This window comes from Pelodiscus sinensis, chromosome 2 (assembly GCF_049634645.1).
Source record: "Pelodiscus sinensis isolate JC-2024 chromosome 2, ASM4963464v1, whole genome shotgun sequence".
Taxonomy (NCBI): domain Eukaryota; kingdom Metazoa; phylum Chordata; order Testudines; family Trionychidae; genus Pelodiscus; species Pelodiscus sinensis.
In genome coordinates, this window is record NC_134712.1 from 248,869,667 (window position 1) to 248,894,976 (window position 25,310).

Consider the following 25,310-nt stretch of genomic DNA (forward strand, 5'->3'; position numbering starts at 1 on the left):
CAAGGGCGATCTGCAACCCCGCTCTCGCTGTACTATAGCCTTCATGAACCACTGATTTTAGTATTGGCTTTTTGGAATCAGGGTTCAATAGCAAGGCCGAGTAGTTCGCTATGAGAAGAAGCAGAGTGGCTGAAGAATAAACCTTTCTTCCGAAAATGTCCAGTTTCTTCCTGTCCTTGTTCCCTGCCATATTTCTGAATTGAGGTGTTTTGCCTCTATGTTGGGCTCTATCCACCACCAGAGAGTTTGATTGTGGATGGTTAAAAAGAAATTTGAGACCTTTAGAGGGGAGAAAGTATTTCTTGTCTACCCACTTACTTGTTGGTGCTACCAAGGCCAGGGTCTACCAGATTTCTTCTGCAGCCTCCATGATTGCTTCATCGATCGGAAGCACAATTTTCACCCTTTGTTGAGGATGTAAATTTTTGAGCAGACTGTACATGTCTCCCAGAAACACCGCTTCATCAGGAGATGAGGAAGATTGATCTGTTGGCGATGTTTCTGGTTGAGGGCCTTCTGGTTCTGATAATTGTCCCTTCTCCAGTTCCGATATTTGAGGCTATGAAACCCGGCTCTGCTCAGAAGGCGTTGGAGGCCACTCAGCTGGCTGTGTTTGCACTGGTGCGAACCGGCGCACAGATGAATGGCAGCAGCATGGCAATCATCTGTCGGAGTGCGATATATAGTAGTGACAAGAGGAGTAATGTGGTCTGTGGTAGTAGACGTCATCGTGGTGAGATGTAGTTGGTGACAAATGGGTAGAAAACATTACGCTATCATGACAGTGGTGATAAGCTGAGTAAGGAGACCTCGTTGGTGAATAAGGCCCGTGGGAGGACATTCTTGAAGGAGACCAGGATTGTCTCTCCCAATGCCTGGGGTAATGTCTCCACAGCTCGCTATATGGGGATCTTGTGGCCTGCCTCAGGGAGTCATAATGGTGGCGTCAACCCCGAGGTGACAACCACCCCAGTGATGACGGAGACGGTGCGGAAAAAAATGTAGGAGATATTTGTTGGCCCAGCTATTTTTGTGCCACTTGTTGGCACTGATGTTGAGCGTGGCACCGTGCCCTGTGCCTCTGGCCGGCACCGATGCGCGCAGCACCATGGCCGGTGTGGAGGTCTAAGTTGAAGGCCACGACTTAGAGGTTTGTGTTGCTGCACAGGTTGTCAAGGTGCAAGGTGTTGGTGATGGTGAGTGACCTGGTGTTAGTGGTGGCGAGGGCAACAATGGTGCCGGCGAACACTGTACCGAAGACCCTTCCTCCTGGTCCTTCGGAACTGGTGAAGTTGCTGGTGCCAATGGTCTCGGTGCCAATGATGTGATCCCATTCGACTTCGATGCCATAGCGGACTTCGCTGCCCTTGAGGGAATGCCAGATGTGCCGGGCTTGTCCCATTTGCTGACCCAGCTTACAGATTCAGCGGGGAGCGATCTCATGGGTGACGTCCTGATCCTCTTAGTGGTCGTAGTGGCTGAGGAAGAAGCTGTACACTTGCGCATCATGGCAACCTCCGAGGTCAACTATGGAGTGGGAGCTGTTAGTTGTAATGCCTTATCGAAGAGAATCATCGTCAGGTGCAGCTCCCTGTCTCTCCGAGCTCTAGTGGTGAGCTTGGAGCAATGCTCACATTTCTGAGGGACATGCACTTCACCGAGGCAACAAATACATGCCGTGTGACCGTCAGACGCGGGCATGGCTTCACGGCACATTGAACATTTTTTGAAACCTGGGGAACCGGGCATTTTCTTAAGTTTTTAGTTGTTTGTTTGACTAAACTACTTAGTACAGAGAAACTATGAACTATAAACTATGAGAGTTTTTTTTAAACAGATAACTAACAGTAACTAACAACAATAAACTAACTAACTATGAAAAACTAACTAACTAACAAACTTTTTCTGACAGGAATATGACAGTAACGAAGAGACAAAATGCATTCCGCCTGTAACCGAGGACGGATGAGAGGAACTGGACCGCGTATGAGCGAAGGGCGTGAACGGCACATAGCACCAACTGCGCACGCGCGGTCCGGCTGAGTACAGCTATGGAAAATCTCCAACCTGTGGCACCGGGACAAGCCTGACACCAACAGTGGAGCACCCACGGGGACCACTCGAAGAACACAGGGGTTTTTTCAACATTGGTAAACCTTAAATTACGAGGAAGAATGCCTTTTTCGAAAGAGCTCTTTTGAGAAAAGGTGTGTGTGGACACAGAACAAGGACATTTTTTGAAAGACGAGGCAATCGAAAAAAGCCCAGGTGCCCTGGTGGCCATTCTGTGAATAGCAATCAGTGCTTTCTTTCGAGAGAGCGTCCATGCAGTCTGGACACTCTCTTTCGAAAAAGCAAATCGCTTTTTTGATTCAGTTTTGAGATCTAGATGCTCTCTTTCAAAAGAAGCTTGCAGTCTAGACGTACCCTACGATGTTGCACAGGGTAAGAGCTGTCATGAATGAGAGAGATAGATAAGCTAGAACCAACAAGGATTTTCATATGGATTGTTCTCTGTGGTTCCTAAGAAAGTTTGTTCAAGATATTTTTGTGTGTGTGTGTGAGAGTGAGTGAGTGAGTGAGTGAGTGAGTGACTATTATAGCCCAGGAAGCTTTAAAGAGTACATACAGGTCCAAGGACGGTATGCCACAGAAGAGTAATTAGTTGGGTAGCTGCATTGTCAATTAAAAGTCTGGTTAGTTCTGAGGTTGGCGCTCTGTGGATATTTCACCATGAAATGAGGGTGCACTGTCAACTAGTGCTTTCCAGTTTAGCCTTCTATACCTTCTGCGGTCTCCTCTCCCTTTAAAATGCTTCTTCACTACAGGTTGAACCTCTCTGGTCTAGCACTCTCTAATCCGGCAATACCCATGGTCCAGCATTTTAGTTAGCCAGATGTCTACTTACCATCAATGTGGCCAAGTTTCCCGCAATCCCATAAAGTTTCTTTACAGCCACCAGTCCTGGCTCTCAGTGCTCTGTGCTGTTATTTAGCTCTAATTTACCCCTATCTGTCTTCTAAGAGCCCAGTAAAGCAGTGGAAGTGCTGGTAATGCTGCTAGAAAATATTGACCTCCTGTGGTCTGGCAAATTCTCTGGTTCAGCATTGGTCAGGTCCCGAAAGTACGGGACTAGAGAGGATCAACCTGTAGTGAAAATCTGCTTTGTAAGTTCTGCTATATTCACGCACTGCATAAAGAGCTCCGAACATTGTTTATACCTGCAATTAAGAAGTGGATTGTTTGCCAACATCTCAAACTAGCTGGAGTGAAATGTGCAATTAAATCCATGGATGGGGAAGCATGAAATGCACATTATGGATTAACATCAAGTTTTATCATAATATTTAAAATAATGTTCAAGAGGCAAAGGACATCCTGAATGAAGTATTCAGGATTATGAAAGCTATCAAGAAAACGGATCAGTCTTTCCTTTATGCTTTTGGCTCACACTATGGAAGAATGAAGACGTGATGAAATAAATGATTGGTAACTTGAAATTTAAAAAGCAATACATTGCATAAAGCAGAAAAGGTAATGCCACCAAGTGCAGAATTCGCTGTTGTTGCAGTATGCAGCTCATTGAACACATTTACATGGAAACTAAAGTAGAGCTGAGCCAATAAGCGGATCACCTGTTACTGTCAAGAGGAAACTGTTGCATGTGCAGGCACACACAGCAAGGCATGACTGGCTAGGGGTATCAGAGAGGATTTTACCTTCCTCTTGAGCACCAGGTGTTGGTCATTTCCTGAGACAGAAGACCAGAGTAGGGGCTTGTCCACACTACTGCGTTAGCCAATGTAACTTACGTCACTGAGGGGTGTGAAAAAGTCAGACAGCTAAGTAACACAAGTTACGTCGACCTAAGCTCTGTCCCCACTAGCACTTTGTCAGCGGGGGATGCTCTCCCTCTGAGGTAGCTTCCACCTCTTGCAGAGGTGGAGTAACCATGCCGACGGAAGAACACTCTCCTGTCAGCACAGCATGCCTTAACCAGACAGGCTACAGCCAACGGCAACATAGATTAGTAAGGTCTGTGTTCCTCCAAGTTTAAAGAAAGAGTCTCCTATAACGTCAAACTTCTCCAGTATACTGTATTTTGGCACCTACCACATTTTGGTCCTTTGTCACCTGCTGAAAAGCTAAAGTTAGAGTCAGTGGGGCATCTGATTTGCTGGGCCTCTGAGCAAGTTGGGAGGCCCCAGGTCCACGCTCCCAGAACTGGCAGAGCCTCAGATGCAAGGGGCGAGGCTGGAAGCAGCCATGTTCCTACCCCCTCAGTCCTGCCCAGAGCGTGATCCCTACAGGGGTCCAGCTTCAATTTAAAGGGCCTAGGGCTATGGTTGCCACTGGAGCCACAGTGCTGGACACCGGGAGCCCCAAGTCCTTCTGAATTCATAGAATCCTAGGGCTGGAAGAGACCTCAGGAGGTCATCAAGTCCAGCCCCCTGCCCAAGGCAGGACCAATCCCAACTAAATCAACCCAGCCAGGGCTTTGTCAAGCTGAGACTTAAAAACCTCTAGTGATGGAGATTCCACCACATCCCTAGGTAACCCATTCCAGTGCTTCACCACCCTCCTATTGAAATCGTTTTTCCTAATGTCCAACCTAGACCTCCCCCACTATAACTTGAGACCATTGCTCCTTGTTCTGCCATCTGCCACTACTGAGAACAGCCTTTCTCCAGCCTCTTTGGAACCTCCCTTCAGGAAGCTGAAAGCTGCTATCAAATCCCCCCTCACTCTTCTATTCTGCAGATTAAACAAGTCCAAATCCCTCAGTCTCTCCTCATAGGTCATGCGCTCCAGCCCCCTAATAATTTTGATCACCTCTGCTGGACCCTCTCCAACATGTCCACATCCTTTCTATAGTGGGGGGCCCAATACTGGACACAATACTCCAGGAGTGGCCTCACCAGAGCCAAATAAAACGGAATAATCACTTCTCTAGATCTGCTGGCAATGCTCCTCCTAATGCAACCTAATGTGCCATTAGCCTTCTTGGCTACAAGGGCACACTGTTGACTCATATCTAGCTTCTCATCCACTGTAATCCCCAGGTCCTTTTCTGTAGAACTGCTACTTAATGATTCGGTCCCCAGCCTGTAACAATGCTTGGGATTCTTCCGTCCCAAGTGCAGGACTCTGCACTTGTCCTTGTTGAAGCTGATCAGATTTCTTTTGGCTCAATCCTCTAGTCTGTCTAGGTAGCTCTGTGATAGAAATGTAGCCGTTTTAGTCTGGTGTAGCCGAAACAAAATACAGGACTATGTAGCACTTTAAAGACTAACAATGGGTAATGGGTAAGATAGCTAGAGTCTTTAAGTCAAGTCCCCTGTGGAGAGTGTCGAATTTTAGCATGAATGCCAGTTCAGAGGATTCCCTTTCAAGTGCAGATTTGAATGTCTTCTGAAGTAGGATGCAGGTTAGCAGGTCATTGAGACAGTGTCCTTTCTGGTTGAAATGACAAGCAACTGTTTTTTCTTTGTGATCCTGTCTACAAGACAGACCCAAGAAAACCAACAATAGAACACCACTTGCCATCACCTACAGCTCCCAATTTAAACCTGTCCAACACATTATCAATAGATTACAACCTATACTGGAACAGGACACTAAACTCCAAGAAGCTCTGGGAGACAGACCCATAGTCTCCTATAGACAACCACCTAACCTCAAGATGATTCTTACCAACAACCACAGGACATACCACACTAATACCAACCCTGGTACTTTCCCTTGCAACAAACCCCGCTGCCAGCTTTGTCCACATATTCACTCTGCTGACACCATTATTGGGCCTAACCAAGTGAGTTATAAGATCAAGAATACATATTCCTGCGCCTCCAGAAATATAATCTATGCTATCATGTGCCGAAAGTGTCCGTCTGCTATGTACATTGGACAAACGTCTCAGACACTTCGCCAAAGAATCAATGCCCACAAAACAGACATTAGACAGGATCACAAAGAAAAAACAGTTGCTTGTCATTTCAACCAGAAAGGACACTATCTGAATGACCTGCTAACCTGCATCCTACTTCAGAAGACATTCAAATCTGCACTTGAAAGGGAATCCTCTGAACTGGCATTCATGCTAAAATTCGACACTCTCCACAGGGGACTTAACAAAGACTCCAGCTAACTTACCCATTACAAAGATAGCTTTCCCAATTAGATAGCTAACCCTTTTCCCACCTCTAATACTATTAACTCACAGACATCTACCCTTCCCCACCTCTAATATCATTAACTCACTGGCATTCACCTTCCTTCCCCCCCCCCCCCCCCCCGCATCCCCCTTCTGTTCTGAAATGTGATTTGTCCTTTTCATGTGTGTTCATTTTTTTAAAATTGTATCCTTTGGTATATATGGCTGTGACTATTTTCTTCCACTATTTGATCTGAGGAAGTGGGTCTGGCCCACGAAAGCTCATCATCTAATAAACCATCTTGTTAGTCTTTAAAGTGCTACATAGTCCTGTATGTTGTTGTAGGTAGCTCTGGACCCTATTGCTGCCCTCTAGCGTATCTACCGCTTCCTCTAGCTTCGTGTCATCTGCAAATTTGCTGATGATGCAATCCATCCCCTCATCCATTTTATTTCATTAATAAAAATGTTGAACGAAACCGGCCCTAGAACAGGTCCTAGGGGCACTCCGCTAGAAACCAACTGCCAACCTGACATCAAGCCATTGATTACTACCTGTCGGGCCCAGCAGTCTAGCCAGCTTTCTATCCATCTTACAGTCCATTTGTCCAATCCATATTCCCTTAACTTGCTGGGAGTCTATAGCAGACACCAACCACAACATCACCCCTGTTGCTTCCAACTCTAAAGTTAGCCTTGGGGCAGTTACCCTCTTTGCCCTCCTCCCTGCCACCCTCTGCCCAATTAGCAGGCCTGGTTGGAGTCTAAGAGATGAGAACTGGTGTCTGACACGGACACAGATTCAGCACGTCAGTATCTCCTTGCTTGAACTGTTACAATCAGACTGATAACCACTTAAAGGCTACGAAATCTCCCCGGAAGGATTAGCATCTTCCAAACCAAGCCTGCAGTTGTTTCCAGGAGTATAAAAACTGAGGGCCTGCTCAACAACCAAACGCATAAGACTGCTGCCACTACGAGGACCCAGGTGGCTTAACTACATTTATCTCAGTCGGGTCATAAAATCAAGGAGTGAGGGAGCTTTGAGAGAACACTCTGACAGCAGCGATCCGCAGCAACGTAAAAAGGGACCGTTGATTGACCTGAACAGCATGTGTACCTGTGACGTTGTAGAGAGCTGACAATGCTTCACAATATTGTTCCAGCAGAACGGACAAGGGCAGGTTCACAGAGGAGTCACAGTGCAGAGCTAACTGGATGGACAGAAGGAAAAGAAAAAAAAGACAATAAATATTTATACAGGCAGTCCCCGGGTTACGTACAAGATAGGGACTGTAGGTTTGTTCTTAAGTTGAATTTGTATGTAAGTCGGAACTGGTACATATTGTAGGGGAAACTCTAGCCAAACATTTCTCCAGAGCTCAGTTTTATTCTCCCACACTTCACTTCCCTCAGTCCTTTATTCTCAAGCTGAGGTGTCTGCTGAGAAAAGCCACTCCATGTCTCCCTGGTCTGCTGGGGGGGGAGTGCTAGCTTCGCGTCTCCCTGGTTTGCTGGGGGGAAGCAGCTAGTGCGGGGTTGCCTCACCCCGTTTGTAAGTAGGGATCTGATGTAAGTCGGATCCATGTAACCCGGGGACTGCCTGTACCTAAACAGCAAGAGGAGGATGGAATTCTCTCTCCATCATGTGATAATAACTTTTATAACCATTTCTATCCAGAGTTCATCAGCGAAAGCATGCCTGGGAGATAGCAAATGAACACACGGTATCTCTGAAGTGGAATATGGCAGCTGTTTAACAGGGACAGCAATCTCACCACACAACAATAGAGGACAGAACATGAAGAACTTTGTGAAGAACACGAACTAAAACAACAGAGGGAATTTAATGACTATAGAATGTAAGTGTGCTTGTTTTTATCACGGAGTCTTTAATGTCAGCATGTGGTCAGGGGGTTATCTGAATGAGCATTCCCTGACATTATCAGCCTACTGTCCCCCATACAGCCATCCTTCTTTTTGGACAAAGGCCCGTCTGCCTATTTCCTCCTTTAGAGTGATAAAACTGCCTTCCCAATACTCAAGTCCACAAGGACACAATCCATACTACTGCATGCTCATTTTTTTCCAACATTTTAACTCAGGCAGTGCTACTCTCAGAAGCACTTTCAGGAAAAAGTCACAGGTGTGAGAGCCGACAGCCTCCACTGGTTTCTGGACAAGGTGGGGAAGCCCCAGAGCTCCATGTTCCCAGAAGGGGCGGGGCCTCAGGTGGAAGGGGTGGAGACAGGGCAGCCAGCTTCAGAGAGCGATTTAAAGGGCTTGGGCTCCGGTCGTCACGGCTGCTGTACTATGAATTGCCAAGCACTGGGACAATTGCTCCTTTTCCCCTGCCCCACATCGGTGAGCCTGGTCACAGGTTTGTTATGGGGAAAAGAATAAGTGCCACAGAAGGGCACTGCCAGACCACCAGCCCTCACAGTCATTCAAACAAAATCAGAGTATGTTACAGTTAAGGAAGAGCCTAGCATACCACACAAGCAACCTATAAAGCTGATATAAAGTAATTTCATTGTAGCTCTCCTTGTGGCAAGAGGTACGGGGCTGTAATAAATTCTCCTCTCAACCTCTCTATCCCCATGTAAACCAAAGCAACATAGCTCTCTCTCTTCTCTATCATGACTTAAGTAGCAAGTGAAAAGGGAGTGATAAATGGATCTCCTGCACCAATAAATTTAACAACCTGCTTATGCTCATGTCCATGGGCAGATATTCACCAAAATGATTTAACTTCAGATTGTTCATCCAAGCCACATAACATGGGGAAAACTTTGCCTACCCTCCTGACAAGAAAATATTTAATTACAATATCTGACAAAATCCAGGATTTTAAGAAATACACTTAATACTGATGCCAAAGAATCAAATCTCATTTGCATTCCCCCAAAAGCGAAATGAATTATGGCACACCAGCAGAGGTGGCTCACAGAACAATACATCTAAATGATCAGTAGATGGCAGCTAGTTTTTAACACTTCAGGGAGTAGTAGCATTGCTGCTGAATGCCATAACAGAAAGGTGGAAATAAAACATTCAGAAGTTACCAATTACTGACAGACACTGCTGGGCCATGAAATCAAAGCTTTCTGGCTCTTTATGAGGGTATATAGTGCCTTGATAACTCACAAAATGCTTTCAATCTTTTATTTAAACTGATTGATATGGAGATAACTCATACAGCTCTGACTCAAGGGAACACCATATCCACTGATTGTTTACATTGCATTTATGAGCCTCAAAAATATCTCAGTGATTGCAAATCTCCATCTGTAATCCTGAGTTCTTTGTTACATAACAAGGAGAAATGGAATAAATGATGGTGAAAATATAAACTCTTCAGGAATATTAATACATTAAAAGCTTTCAATCCTTATAAAATAGCTTTTTTTCTTTAAAATAAACGAAATCCTTCCAACATTTTTATTCCTATTGGGAGAAATTGTAGGGTTGCCAGGTGTCCGGTATTGGACCAGACAGTCCAATTTTTGCGGCTTCTGTCTGGTAAAAAAAAAAAAAGTACCGGACATGTACATTTTACATGTCCGGTATTTTCTGTTTTTTCTCGGACAGGAGGCCATTTGGGACATTCTTCCCCTGCTGCATCTGGTGGAGACAGGGGGAGCATGAGGATTTAAAGGTGCCGTGACTTTTTTTCTGTGCAGTCGTTCTTTTTTTTTTTTTTCCCCCCACCAAATTTTTTCCCGCCATGTTCGGGTTTATTTGTGAAACTATCTGGCAACCCTAGAAATAAGTACAGGCTGCACCTCTAAAATCTGGGACTCTCTGGTCCAACAATCACAGAGATTGCTTGAACAGAGAGCCCAGATGGTGAGGTTCAGGGGTTGAGATGGCGGTGGGGAGCACCGCCCCAGCGGTAGTGGGCCGGCGTGCCCGGCTGGGGCTGGTGGTGCAGAGTGCAGCTATGCTGGGGCGGCAGGCAGCAGGGCCAGTGTCTGGGAGCGCAGCCCCAACTGGGCCTGTACAGCGAGGAGTGTGACCCCACCCGGGCCGGAGGCAGTGAAGCCCATGGTGCCCAGGAGTGTAGCCTAAGCCAGGGCCCGCACAGGGCAGCAGGGAGTGCAGCTCCATCTGGTGACAGCACAGCGAGGAGTGCAGCGCCAGTGGGGCTAGAGACAGGAGAACCTGGTGCCCTCACTGCCATGGGGAGTACAGCCCCATCCCCAGATGGAAGTGCAGCCCTGGCAGGCCTGGGAGCAGCAGGGCTGACAGCCAGGAGGGGAGTCTTGACCTCTCTGGTCCAGCAAACTCCGTGGTTTGGGTCCACTCAGGTCCTGAGGCTGCCAAACCAGGGATGTCCTACCTGTATGGTCTAATTCTGACAGGATTTAAGAACAAAATTATTCCGCATCAGCAATAATAATAAAAATCTGATATCGCACTTTCCACCCGTAGACCTCAAAGCGCCTTACAAAGAGTCCGTATCATTATCTCCATTTTACAGATGGGGAAAGTGAGGTACAGAGCCGCACCTAATATCACCACTAGGCCAATGACAGAACCAAAAACAGCCCACAGGTCTCCTGAATCCCCATCAAACAGGCTGCACTGCCTCCCAGTCGTGGTACTGGGATCACTGAAGCTACACGAGAAAGCCAGGTTTTACTTCAAGTACTTGGCTTAAATAAAGGACTGTAAACATACTGTGTGTGCAGCTCTCCAATTTTTGTGAGACAACAGGAGAGTCCAGACAGCATTATGGACTTCCCAATATGTGTAGGACCAAAGAGGATGAATGTCATGTTTGTTTTAGGATCAACTTTTAGTTCACTTGGCTTGTGGGGAAAAAATTCTCGCTCAGATGTTACATTAATTTTGCTTTCCTTTCTAGACCAGTTATCCTAATAAACGGGTTTCTTGTGTGTGACTGATTTAGCTAAAAATAAAATAAATACAAAGTTTGCAAAAGAACCTGCAGAAAAACACAGATAGAAAGCTGGTGAAATAACTCATAACTTTGGAGGGAAAAGCCTTCAGTCTTGTAGCATTTTAAAGAAACAGAAGGGTGCCTGTGATTGTATGAGTGTCCAAATATTAAATGTTTTCAGTGATTAAAATATTAATTTATTCTAGCACCAATTTTAAGAGAATGCAAATATTGTAATTTCTTGCCCCACAAAAACATAGCTGAAGACTCTTGCATATCTTTCTGGAAATCTACTCCAAACTGGAAATAATTGGAGATTTCTGTCTTAATAGTCTTCATAGTCACAATGGGACACTTCTGAGGAAATCTATGCTTGGCAAGAAGTCTTGTATTTTCTGAACCATGCTATTAATTACTAAACAAAATCTATTTCCTACTCATCTATAAAACAGGGTTTTAAAAGTTTTACGCCCTCACCCTGCCACCAGATCTGCACACATGGCCTCTTGTTCTCATGCTTCGTCACATTTAACTTCCCTGCAAACACATGGGCTTGACATATGTATGGAATCTCAGGACTTGTTCCTTAGGTAATATCTTGGATTCCTCTCTCTGTCCTGCCCTGTTGGTCCAGAAATGGTGATGTAACCCGTACAGCCATCAAATTCACCGTCCACCCAAATCCCTACATTGCCATACATCTAGTTATTACTACTAACCTCGAGAAGTCCTGTGGCACCTTACAGACTAACAGATTTATTGTAGCATAAGCTTTCGTGGGCAAAGATCCACTTCATCAGATGCATCCAGAACTCTCCTCTCCAGTCACCTTCTCCCAGCCCCTGCCCTGTATTTTCCTATTTGTAGCTTACACCTGATGTAAGAAGCTCATCTGAATAATGATAACTAAGTTCATGGCCGAGTATCTGGAATGGCAGGATGTTGCCAATGATGAATCCCCATGGAGTACATGAAGGAGACAAGAGAGTAGAGAAGGAACGTTCATCTTCATTCAGAAGCTCATTTGTTTGTGACTAAATTGTGACCTTGTCCAAATTTTAGATGCTCCCAAGTTCTTAGAAACAGGCTTCTCCTTCACTCACAGATAAATATGACAAAAGGAATACAAAATCCAAACACTAAGGCTCTCAGATTCAGACCCATTTGCTTTATATTTTGGGGGGGAAAACAACCTTCCCTGGATGCTTAGGCAGATTGTTTTCTGTCCTACAAGAGAGAACATTTGTACAGCACCTCCAAGCAGAGTATTAGTTTCCAGTGTTCAGACTCTTCCTGGGAGTATAGATTGAGGTTGTTTATTTTTGAAAGAGTGAAACTTGAGCTGACTTGGTCCAACAGCTATAATTGCTCTGCAGAGAATATTTGAATGCTGCAGGTATTGACTGGAAGGTCTTCTTTAATAGGCTGGAGGGAGAGATTTTGACAGCTCAGCAAAAAGCCTCAGCCACTGTCAGTAACTGGAGTATCCGTTGCTACATATATTGCCAAAAGCAGCAATGCTCCAAGGCCTTTGTAGCAACTTTAGCAGGCCACGAGGGGATGAGGGTGACCTGTGTCATCCTACCTTGCTTCTTTAAAACTGCTGAAGCATGCAGTCTTGAAAGACACATTTGACTTCTGGTGTGTGTTTGTCAGGCTACATGAGACTGCAGACTCTGCAGAAGCACATCACTTCAATAAACTTCCTGTTTAAATCTTACTTAGTGGTTTGTTTTTGCAGGAGTGGTGTTTGGTTTTGGTGTGGTTTTTTTTTTTTATTTTTTTTTTTTATTAGCAACTGTGTCACACTAACATGCATAAAGGTGAGGGGAGTCTGAGTTAGATGGACTTTTCCTGGTCACATCTAAAGATCCCCAGAAGCAAGGCTGGCTACCAGAAGCCTGTTGCTGAATCCATCTATGACCACCCCAGACTATGTGGGTAAATATCAGAGAATCATAGAACACTAGAACTGGAAGGGACCTTGAGAGGTCATCGAGTCCAGTCCCCTGCCCTCACAGCAGGACCACGCACCATCCAGATCATCCCTGATAGATGTTTATCTAACCTGCTCTTAAATATCTCCAAAGGATGGAGATTCCACCTCCTCTCTAGGTAATTTATTCCAGTGTTTAACCACCCTGACAGTTAGGAAGTTTTCCTAATGTCCAGCCTATACCTCCCTTGCTGCACAGTAAGCCCTTTGCTTCTTGTCCTATCGTCAGAGGTTGAGAAGAACAATTTTTCTCCCTGCTTCTTGTAACAGCCTTTTAGATACTTGAAAACTGCTATCATGTCTCCACTCAGTTTTCTCCTTTTTAAACTAAACAAACTCAGTTCTTTCAGTTTTCCCTCATAGTTCATGTTTTCTAGACCTTTAGTGATTTTTGTTGCTCTTCTCTGGACCGTCTCCAATTTCTCCACATCTTTCTTGAAATATGCTGCCCAGAACTGGACACAATACTCCAGCTGAGGCCTAATCAGCGCAGAGTAGAGTGGAAGAATGACTTCTCGTGTGTTGCTGACAACACTCCTGTTAATGCATCCCAGAATTATGTTTGCTTTTTTTTGCAACAGTGTCACACTGTTGACTCATTTAGCTTGTGGTCCACTAAGACCCCTAGATCACTTTCAGCAGTACTCCTTCCTACACAGACACATCCCATTTTGTATATGTGAATCTGACTATTCCTTCCTAAGTGAAGTACTTTGCATTTGTCCTTATTAAACTTCATCCTATTTACCTTAGACCAGAGTTGGCCAACCCATTTAACAAAGAGAGACAAAATAGCAGTGGAAAAAATATGAAGACTTGTCAAGGAAAAAAAAAGCCCACCAGAACAAAATTGTCAAGCAAAACCAAAAACATTATTTTTTTTTTAAAGGAGGCTGCCCCTTTAAGATGGCTGCCATCTTAGGCACCATTTTTAAAACCTCACAGCTCCAACCCGGTAAGCACAGGGAAGCCAAGGGCCGGGGCAGGAGCCGACAAGGGCCCTTAAGGGGGGCGCAGAAGTGGCTTCACGAGCCGCACTTTTGGGGGGCAAGAGCCACATGCTGTTCGCGAGCCGCAGGTTGGTCACGGCTGCCTTAGACCATTTCTCCAGTTTGTCCAGATCATTTTGAATTATGACCCTGTCCTCCAAAGCACTTGCAACCCCTCCCAGCTTGGTATCATCTGCAAACTTAGTAAGCGTCCTCTCTATGCCAATATCTAAATTGCTGATGAAGATATTGAACAGAACTGGTCCCAAAACTGACCCTGGCAGAACCCCACTTCTTATGCCCTTCCAGCATGACTGTGAGCCATTAGTAACTACTCTCTGAGAATAGTTATCCAGCTAGTTATGCACCCACCTTATAGTAGCCCTATCTAGGTTGTATTTCCCTCGTTTATTGATTAGATCATGCAAGACCGTATCAAATGCTTTACTGAAGTCTAGGTATACCACGTCCACTGCTTCTCCGATATCCACAAGACTTGTTATCCTATCAGTCTGAAAGCTATCAGATGGGTTTGACATGATTTGTTCTTTACAAATTCATGCTGGCTATTGCCTACCACCTTATCTTCCAGATGTTTGCAGATTAATTCCTTAATTATTTGCTCCATTATCTTTCCTGGCAAGAAGTTAAACTGATTGGTCTATAGTTTCCTGGGTTGTTCTTATTTCCCTTTTTATAGATGGGCACTGTACTTGCCCTTTTCCAGTCTTCTGGAATCTCTCCCAACTCACATGACTTTTCAAAGATGATAGCTAAAGGCTCGGATACCTCCTCTAACCAGCTCCTTGAGTATTCTAGGATGCATTTCACCAGACCCTGGTGACTTGAAGACATCTAACTTTTCTAAGTAATTTATTATTTTTTATTTTAACTTCTAGAACTACCCCGTTTACACTAGTATTCTCTGTGCTGGGCATCCATTCACCATCAATCTTCTTGGTAAAAAGTGAAACAAAGAAGTTGTTAAGTACCTCTACCATTTCCAAGTTTCCTGCTATTGTTTTTCTCTCTTCACTGAACAATAGACCTACCCTGTTCTTGGTCCTCCTCTTGCTTCTAATATATTTGTAGAATGTTTTCTTGTTACCCTTTATGTCTCTAGCTAGACTGAACTCATTTTGTGCTTCCATCTGTCTAATCTTGCTTCTACATACTTGCATTGTTTGCTTATATTCATCCTTTGTAATTTGACCTAGTTTCCACTTTTTATATGACTCCTTTTTGATTTTTACATCATGTAAGAACTCATGGTTAAGCCAAGGTCTCTTGCCATACTTTCTATCTTTCCTATGCAGTGGGATAGTTTGCTTTTGGGCCTTTAATAATGTCCCTTTGAAAAACTGCCAACTGTCTTCAGTCATTTTCTCTACGGGACCTTACCTACCAGCTCTCTGGCTGTGTCTACACTGGCATGAATTTCCAGAAATGCTTAAAACGGAATACTTTTCCGTTTTCAGTTTTTCCGGAAAAGGGGAGTCTACATTGGCAGGCTGCTTTTCCGGAAAAGCCCTTTTCCGGAAAATCGTCTGGCCAATGTAGACGCGCTTTTCCGGAAAAGAGCCTCGATCGCCATTTTTGCGATTGGGGCTTTTTTCCGGAAAAGACTACTGGGCTGTCTACACTGGCCCTTTTCCGGAACAGTGTTCTGGAATAAGGACTTATGCCCGAGCGGGAGCAGAATAGTTTTTCCGGAATAGCGGCTGATTTTATACAGTAGAGCATCGTTGCTTTTCCGGAAATTCAAGGGCCAGTGTAGACAGCTCGCAGCTTATTCCGGAAAAGTGGCTGATTTTCCGGAATAAGTGGCCCAGTGTAGACACAGCCTCTGAGTTTACTAAAATTTGCCTTCCTGAAATCCATTGTCTCTATTTTGCTGTTCTCCCTGCTACTATTCCTTAGAATCATGAACTCTGATTTCATGCTCACTTTCACCCAAGATAACTTCTGCTTTCAAATCGTCAACCAGTCCTCCCTACTTGTTAAAATTAAATCTAGAACAACTTCCCCCCAGTAGTTTTCTCAGCCTTCTGAAATAAAAACCTCTCCACTGTAATCCAAAAACTTGTTGGATAATCTTTGCTGTGAGGTATTAGTTATGTTTGCAATGCTTTATTAACTTGTTGCAATGTGTGTATGTGCTTGAGACCAAATAAAGAAAAAGCTATAAGTGAAAGAATTCACATTGCTCTGTTCAAATTAACCTCTTATCAGATGGATGTTTGTATCAGACTGATTTCTTTTCTGACACTGAGCCGCAAAGAGTAAAATTATCAAATTTTGCTTTCAAAAAACTGCAGGTAACAAGGCCAAATTCATGATTAGTGCACTGCCAGTGAATTTGACCACTTATGATTCAAGATACATAGTTTTACAGCCTCCTTTTGAAGCCTCCTGGGGTCAGATCCACTCCACTGAGGTCATGATTAAACCTGTGCAAATAACTAATTTATGCCTCATGCAACGAGGCTTACAGGATCTGACGCCAAAGCGTGCATGCTGGGGTTGGCTGATTCCCGTCTATACTACTGCGCTGTGCCGACAATCAGCTGATCGGCACAGTGCAGCAGCCATTTTGATGTAAATGAAGCAGTGATTATTTAAATCACCGCTTCATTTTGCTATATCTAGTAAACTCATCTACATGGCTCCGTTGACGGAGCCATGTAGTCTAGACACACCCAGTGTGCTTTAGTCTTAACTACCTTGAGCAGTTTAGTATCATCTGCAAACTTTGCCACCTCACTGTTTACCCCTTTCTCCAGATCATTTATGAGTAAGTTGAATAGGACTGGTCCTAGGACTGACCCTTGGGGGACACCCCTCTCCATTCTGAAAATTGACCATTTATTCCTGCTCTTTGTTTCCTGTCTTTTAACCAGTTCTTAGTCCATGAAAGGATCTTCCCTCTTATCCCATGACAACTTAATTTACGTAAGAGTCTTTGGTGAGGGACCTTCTGGAAATCTAAGTACACTATATCTACTGGATCCCCCTTGTCCACATGTTTGTTGACCCCTTCAAAGAACACTAATAGATTAGTAAGACATGATTTCCCTTTACAGAAACCACGTTGACTTTTGCCCAACAAATTATGTTCTTCTATGTGTCTGACAATTTTATTCTTCACTATTGTTTCAACTGATTTGCTCGGTACTGACATTAGACTTACCAGTCTGTAATTGCCAGGATCACCTCTAGAGCCCTTTTTAAATATTGGCATTACATTAGCTATCTTCCAGTCATTGGGTTCAGAAGCTGATTTAAAGGTAGGTTACAAACCATACTTAATAGTTCCGCAATTTCACACTTCAGTTCTTTCAGAACTCTTGGGTGAATGCCATCTGGTCCCGGTGACTTGTTACTGTTAAGTTTATCAATTAATTCCAAAATCTCCTCTAATGACTGGTTGGACCTGCCTGGTCCAGAACCCTCTGGACCTGACTCGCCCCAGAGGAGGGATTTTGCCAGACCAGGGGATGCCATTTCTGGACCCCCTGCTGCTGACCCTACCCCCTACCCTGCTGCCCAACCAGCTTTCCTGGGCATCCCAGCTGGATCGCGCGTCCGGCTTCCTACCCTCCTTCCCCTCTCCCCCTGCAGCCCAGCTGAGCCACACACCAGACTTTCCCACTCCCCTCGTTCCCCTGGTAGCACAGCAGCTTTCTGGCACCTGGGTCACATGCCAGGCTCCCATCCCTCCTCCATCGTGCTGGGCCCCCGCCGCCCCTCATCACACCAATTTCCTGCTCCCACCCCACATCTAGGATTGCCAGATGGTTTCAGAAAAAAAACCAAAAAAAGGCCCCCGAGATCTGTTAAGCAAAAATAAAAAAACAAAACAGCTTGGCCCCTTTAAGAAACACGTGGTGAGGCTTTTTGGCTCCAACAGGCTGCCAGCAGCTGCCTGCCATCTTGCCTCCCTGTGCCAGGCCAGACAACTCCCCAGTAAGCACTAGGGTTGCCAGGTTGCCTCCGTATTGAGCCATAAAGCCTGGGATTTTCACCTCCTGACAGGAAAAAAATCAGAAAGTACCGGACATTTTAGGTGTCTGGTATTTTCTGAATTTTTTTACTGGACGGGTGGCGAAAATACTGAACTCTCTGGGTCAATACCGGACAACTGACAACCCGACCCGCATCACGCCAACCTTCCCCCATTGCCGCATCACTCCAGGCTCTCAGCTCCCCCCAGCATGACCGGACTCTCTGATCCTGGAACATCCCATGGGACCACGGATGTGGCCAGACCAGAGTCCTGGTTTACATAGGTGCAACCTGTAGAAATGGGCTTGTTGGAATACATTTTATAATTACGGTAAAATTTTCACTTGAAATAGCTCCTAGGGAAATAAAAGTGTTGTTGGAAATCTTTTAAACCTTTGTTCGTTTCTTCAATGGCTTATCATTTTGAAAGGCTTATTTGCAAGTACTTTATGTACACACAGGGCATCTAATATCATTTCCTAATAATGTTAACTCAATGGTAAAATGCTTCCCCATGATCTTGTTACAGTAATTACTAATGTAAGAAGCCATTTAAGTACAGAATATTGGTATTAATGAAGAGTTAATTAATCACTGGAAGTGCTCAAGTCGTAGCCTCACCCACAGGGGAGCCGACAGTCTCCTCAGGCCCCTGGGCAAGATGGGCGGGCCAGCTCTGCAAGCCCAGAAGGGCTGGGGCTTTGGGCGAAAGGGGTGGGGTAGGGCCAGGGGCAGCCAGCCCTACATGCTGCCCGGAGCGCAGTGTGTCCCACCCCCGCCCTCAGAGCCGCACGGAGCACATTGTGCAGCGCTCCAGCAGCGATTTATAGAGCCTGAGGCGCTGGCCACTGTCACAGTAGTGGTGGTGGTGGCCAGGAGTCCTGGGCCTCTTTGAATTGCCGGGGCCTGGGGCAACTGCCCCACCCCCCTCCATTTGCTTTGCCTTCCCCTTCCCCACTACCTCCCATTGGTGGGCCGGCTCCCCCAACTCAGGATGACAAGTATCATCTTTCCAAAAACGGTTCTGAAGAACCAACAACTTCTTTAATAACTATTTCTGCTAAAATCTTTCTTTAAGAATTATTTCATTTTAAAAGGGCTGTTCTGAGAATTGTTAACATCCAATAAAAGTGAAGGAATCTCTCAGAAAATGGACTGATTACAAATAAAGTGAAATCCTAAATGTAATCATCTTCTGTGAATCTCCCGCTACAAAGAAAAAAAACACCGTAGAGAAAGAATCACAACGTAATTCACATGTGCTTTAACAAACTATATAAGATGAAGAGATTCCTAAGGACAGCCCAACAAGGCACTATGACAAATAATGCTAGGAGCCAGCTTTGAATCTAAACATGCCTAAACAAACAGTGTTTTCCTATAATTTCATGAAAATAGGTCTAAAAGCTCTCACGACCTCACCTGTTCCATGCTCCCTCTCACACACACGTTGCTCAACAAAACTTATCCTGTCAATCTCACAAGCAAGCTACCACAGACAGCTAAGGAAAACAAAACAGACTCAAAAAGAAACCAACCAAAGGAAAAAGTCTGCAGGACTTCAACATGGATTGATGAGAAATTAACTAAGACATTGTCAAGGGATTAAATCTCTTGTAACGATTATATTAGGATATGGTAATACTGTTATAACTTAAGATATTAACAGTTTCTTCTGTTAATTAACAAATGGGTAGACTAAGTATTCTTTGAGAGGAGACAGGAGTTATAAATTGGTAAACAGAGAAACAGTGAAATGTAATTAAAGATTCTTAATATTTGTAACTGGCTTGTCTCAAGGCAGCTCCTTAAATAGCTTCTTCTAAGCAACTGATTTAAAATGTTCCTTCGGTTTCATAGCAGCTAGTTAAGTTTGTTTACTTTGTCCAATTATAAATTGTTTCAGGGCAGGTCTACACTATGGAACAATGTCAACCTAAGATATGCAACTCCAGAAACATGACTAGTGCAGCTGGAGTCAACGTACCTCAGGTCAAGTTGACATGGGCTCTCCACTGGACAGGGGTTATGTCAATGAGAGAAACTCTACAAAGGACTTCCCTTATGCTTCTTGTCCAGGTGGAGTGTGAGAGCAGACAAGAGAGCGAGCAGCAGTTGATTTAGCGGGTCTTCACTAGACCTACTAAATTGATCCCTGGGGGGACTGATTGACAGAGTGCTGATCCTCCACTAAGTATATACATGCCCTAAATTATCAATGATATGTCAAACATGACCCATCTGCCCTTTAACAATTTTTTTTACCTATTTATAACCAATTTAGATATCACTGAGCTAGTAAGATGGGCTCACAATAAATGAAGGAAATAATATACTTTGGTCTTAACTTCCCAAACAAAAACCACCCCCAGAAGGAGTTCATTCTTGGAGGGCCAATGTCTGTTAAAACACTCCAGAGAGACATACAGAAGAGATTATAATGGAGTAACTAGTTTATCACTTGTGTTCTGTCATTTGAATCAGTTTAACTTTTTTCTCACCTTTCTTTAATTGTAAAATAATCATGGTTAAAAATTGTGATTATTTTGCTTTGTTTAATTTTGGTGTCCCCTATGTACTTTCATGAGTATTAAAATATTGGAAGTAGTATACCTGAAATGGCAATAAGAAATTACTATGTGTTCTCCTACCATGCATTGTTTTTCTAGACTAAACATTTCTGGTAATTTTTAAAATAAAATTACATGGGTGTCCAACAATTTTAAATTACCTTTCTATTCCACTCATTGGTCAGATCAAGAGAGAACAATTGGAACAATAATTCAGTGCCTGCAACCTATGTTTTAATCTCTCAGCTGATGCTTTTCATTTTCAAGGCCCCTAGTTACAGAAATTTTATATGCAGAAATGTCATTGGCTGTAATAATATTTCCAGAGGTGGTGTGGCTTCTAAACTGAACTCTTTATTTCTATGAAGTCATGCTTTAGTGTAGAACAATATGTTCCCTTCTAGGTTTGATCTGCAGGACTCAAATTGGGAAGGGACTTTCTTTAAATAACCCAAATAAAAAGAAATTTATTCAAGAAATTCCCCAAACTCAAAGGCAGCCTTTTAGCCTCATTAATGCTAAGCTCTCCAGTCACACCCTTTTAACAAGGAGATCAAGTGTTCACTTGAATAAAAGTCACTGCTGTTTTCTGAAACATGCAGCAGTGAACGAAATCCTAAAGGAGCTGCTCAGAGCACCTGCTCAATTAAATAGAAATACGTGTTGCTCATTTGTGTCCAGAGAAGCACAGGGTGGTGAGCAGATAAGTCTTCATTCCCTCTGAAAACCCAATGAGGGAAAGAGAGGTGCAACAAAATCAAAGACGCGCCTGCGATCGAGCAGTTACTCTTCCCGTGTAGCAGTGTAGCTCCAGTGGTTCATCTGGCTTTTTTGCAAAATCAAATGAGATTTATATCACCCCTACTTCCATTAGACACCTGTCTTTTCATTTACTGAGCACATGTGTGCGAACCAGTTGCTCTTTAAAATGCAGGCCACATACCATAGGAAGTCTTTCTAACATAGCCATGCTGATGTACCTGGTTCCAGAAATTCCTGATTCTTCACAACCTATTAACCCACATTTGCTAATATAGCTGCATTTTGCAGAATGCAGTTGTTTGATTCTGTAAACCAATGTCCTGCTTGACCTCAGAACTCATTTCAAATTGTGGCGTAAGACTCAAACCCAGAAGTAGCTAGCCGTGCCACTCAGCCTTCAAAAGAGACTTTAAAAGAAGAAGAAATGCCAGCACAGTTCTGATAAACAATTCTCCAGCATCTCCTAAGTTTCCATCGACCCATATTGCTTGTTAGGAAGGAAAGGATAGTCCAGTGGTTAGGGCACTGGCTTAGAACACATGAGAACCTAGTTCAATTCTCTGCTCTGCCATGGACTTCCTGTGTGACCCTGGGCAAGTTACTTAATGTATCTATGCCAAAGTTCCCCATGTTTAGAGTAGAGCAGGCATGTCCAAAGTCCAGCCCGCGGGCCAATTGCGGCCCGTGTTCTGGTTTAATACGGCCCCACAGGTAATTTGGCAATATCTATCTTTTATGGCCCCCAACGAATCCATATGTATTGAGATGAATACATTGTAAAATCTCAGTTAATGTCAGGTGGTCTAAATCAGTTATAAATATATTTGGACACAACATGTATACTTGGTATTATGTTCCTGTTCATATTTTTTGAACTTAAAAGTTGACAGACAACCTTTATTACCAATAATATGTAATGTACTTTACAATGTTCCTGACATATATTTCAGCTTCCTGGATTTTTTTTTCATCTGGCCTTCAGATATGAAAGGCAGAGTGATTTAACACCCGTTTAGATTTGTCATCCATGTGATGAAATGAAAAGTATGCCGTTTGCAATAAACTTTGCATAAAATAGTTAATTTGCATTTAATTTTAATGGTTCAAAGAATGTCAGGCAAAATGGTCGGCCCTCATGCATGTTCACTTCATCAAATCTGGCCCTCTTTGAAAAAAGTTTTGATACCCCTGGAGTAGAGGTAATAAAGATTTTCAGGAGTGTTGTGAGGATAGATTCTGTGATGTGCTTAGGGATTGGAAGACCTTAAGTAAACTTGCCATAGAGCAAAGCAAGAACATGATGAATTATAAGTACAGTCTTTAGCTCCCATTAAAATGGTGGGAGTTACCACCACAAGCTATTGTTAAGCATCTGCTTAAGTACTTCCTAAAGATGGACAGGATACTTAAGATGCTCACAGTTGAGCCTGGGTTTAAGTGCTTTCCTGAATTTGCACGTCTAAAGGGGAACTGTGCTGACTGATCCATACATTGGACTCAAAATCTCCAAAAGTATCATCACACCTGCGCTGTTGGGGTAAAGGAGCGACAGTGAATAAGCTTTTCTTTCAAATCATGGGCAGCAGCTGTCTTTGAATGCCAGTGATCTAGTGGAAACCTGTCGTTTTGTTAATCTTTAAAGTGCTACCAGACCATTGGTTGTTTTTTAGGTTTACACTTCTTAAGGTCCTCATCCTTCGCTCTGTGGGCCAGCAGGGGACATATTCAACACCTGAAGGAAGTCAGGGTGGGTGGGGGAGGAGTCCTTCCCAACTTCCCTGAGCAATTTCCACTGGGGACACTTCGTGTGATGTGAGTTGGCGGGCAGACCCAGAACAATAATGAGCATGGATGGCTTGCTGTTTTAATTATTCATAACTCTTTGTGGTTTATTCAAACGAGGCAGAGAAGGTAACTGGAACGTAATGTGAAAAGAAAATCCTATGTCCCCAGGCGTTACAGATGTTGGCCCTGACTCTCCCTGGCTACAGCCCTGACCACGTAAAGCAGCTGTAGGAAGGACAGCAAAGCCGCATAGGGTGGCAAAAGGGGCAGCATGGGTGGCCTTGGATGACCCTAATTCACAGCTTCAGCAGAGGGACATGGTGCAGGCTTGGGGTTGCTCTAAGTTGCCCAAGGGACTAGAAAAGCTGCCCCCATGCTGTCCACCCTGCAAAGTACAGCCCTGGATCTGCACCGTGGGCTCTACGGCTATGTCTACACTAGCGGGTTCTTGTGCGGGAACATCTTGCACAAGTGTTCTTGTGCAAGAACATGTCCACACTGCCATGTGCTTTTGCACAAAAGCATCCATGGCAGTATGGTCACTCTCTTGCGCAAGAAAGCTCTGATGGCCATTTTAGCCATAGGGCTTTCTTGCGCAAGCAACCCTTGGTTGCCCGTCCACACTGCCTTCTTACACAAGAGCTGTTGTGCAACAGGGCTTACACTTGTTAGAAAAGTGCATAGCTCTTGTGCAAGAAGCCCTCTCTTATTATGCTTTACTGTAAATCTTCTTGTGCAAGAAATGGTAGCCAGTGGGTACACTCTGCAGAAGAACAGCCGTTCTTGCACAAGAACTCACCAGTATAGCCTACCTGTTCTCTTGCATAGCCTTCATTAAGCCACCATGGGACTTTGCTTCTCTGTAGTGGCTGGACCATGGAAAAGCTTTTTAAGTTTGCCCCCCTCCGATTCTTGTTTCCTGCCCCCTTTCATTTTTTTCCTTTTCTCCTCTCCCTTCTCCCCTATTTATTTTGGGTCTGGACATCCTAAATTCAAAACTCCAGTGATCTGAAGAAGTGGGCTGTGCCCACGGAAGCTCATGATACTATCTACATGTTTTTGTTAGTTTATAGAGTGCTACCAGACTATTTGTTGTTTTTTAAGTTTATCCTCTACAGACTAACTCGGCTACCCCCTAAAACTCCTCCTAGGTTGAAGAACCTGATGCATTAATTCAACCAGTAAGACTCATGCTTTTCCATGCTGGCAATAACCCCCACACCCTTGTCCAAGGTAACTGGTGTCCATGTGCATTTCAATATGGATTAGGAAAGCAGGTTACTCTGCAAAACCCACTGTGCTCCATCCACTATTCTTCAGCCACTTCCCTTGCCTCTCCATCTGAAAACCCATCCTGGCAGGAGGCAGCCTCCACACAGCACAAAGCAGGAATACCCTACTCAGAACTCCATCATTCCCAGCACTCATGTAATAGTAAGAGAAATTACCACACAGCCCTGGAGGGAAGATGGATGGATGCATTCCAGCCCTGGCACATTCAGTTAGTAGTAGCAGAACAAGAGTTTAATATTGCAGGGGGAGAACAAATGTATTTTAAACTCCTCCTGCATGGGTCATTATTTATTTTCCCTGCAACTGCCCCTGAGAGCTGTCAGTAATTCAGTCAGGATTTCTCTGAACTTTACAGCGTTTTAATTAGTTGTGTTTTCTTACGCCCTTTAAATAGCACTGTCAACGTAGTACTTTTCCGCACATAAAATGCCTAAGGGATTTGCTTTTTATTCTGTGCAAACACACAGAATTAGATCCCAAACATTGGGTGGAATTAGATCATTCCCATAGGGTGACAGATTCCACATTTTCTACACAGTTTGACTGTGGGGCTGCCAAGCTCGAGAATGAGACTTGTGTGAGCAGTTCAACAACTGACTCACAAATCTGGAACTCACTCCCAGATCCGGAGAATCATAACCCTCAACCCATCTGGACAAAATGGAAAACGCGCTTCTTTATATTAGTATCCCCAAATCACAAAACCTGTCTAACGTGACATGGATTCACTCCGTGCACTTAGAGCAGACAGGACCTCTCATTGTAAGGTCTGATCTAGGGATGTAAGTGACTAGTAAGCTTATGCTTATCAGATAGTCAAGTAAAGACACAACTAGTCGTTTCTCCCCCT

At 44.1% G+C, this 25,310-nt stretch overlaps 1 protein-coding gene across 3 annotated transcripts in view; it reads right to left on the bottom strand.

Moving 5' to 3' along the window:
* The window catches only part of CRHR2 (corticotropin releasing hormone receptor 2), a 274,374-nt gene that overhangs the window by 242,010 nt on the left and 7,054 nt on the right, over window positions 1–25,310 (bottom strand). For 2 of the 3 annotated variants that reach the window (XM_075922873.1, XM_075922874.1), the window contains exon 2: window positions 7,275–7,368. The exons of the other annotated variant lie outside the window; for it this stretch is intronic. In XM_075922873.1, the coding sequence (XP_075778988.1) occupies window positions 7,275–7,368 (94 nt within the window). The remainder of the gene's footprint in view (window positions 1–7,274; window positions 7,369–25,310) is intronic. 3 annotated transcript variants of the gene reach the window in all.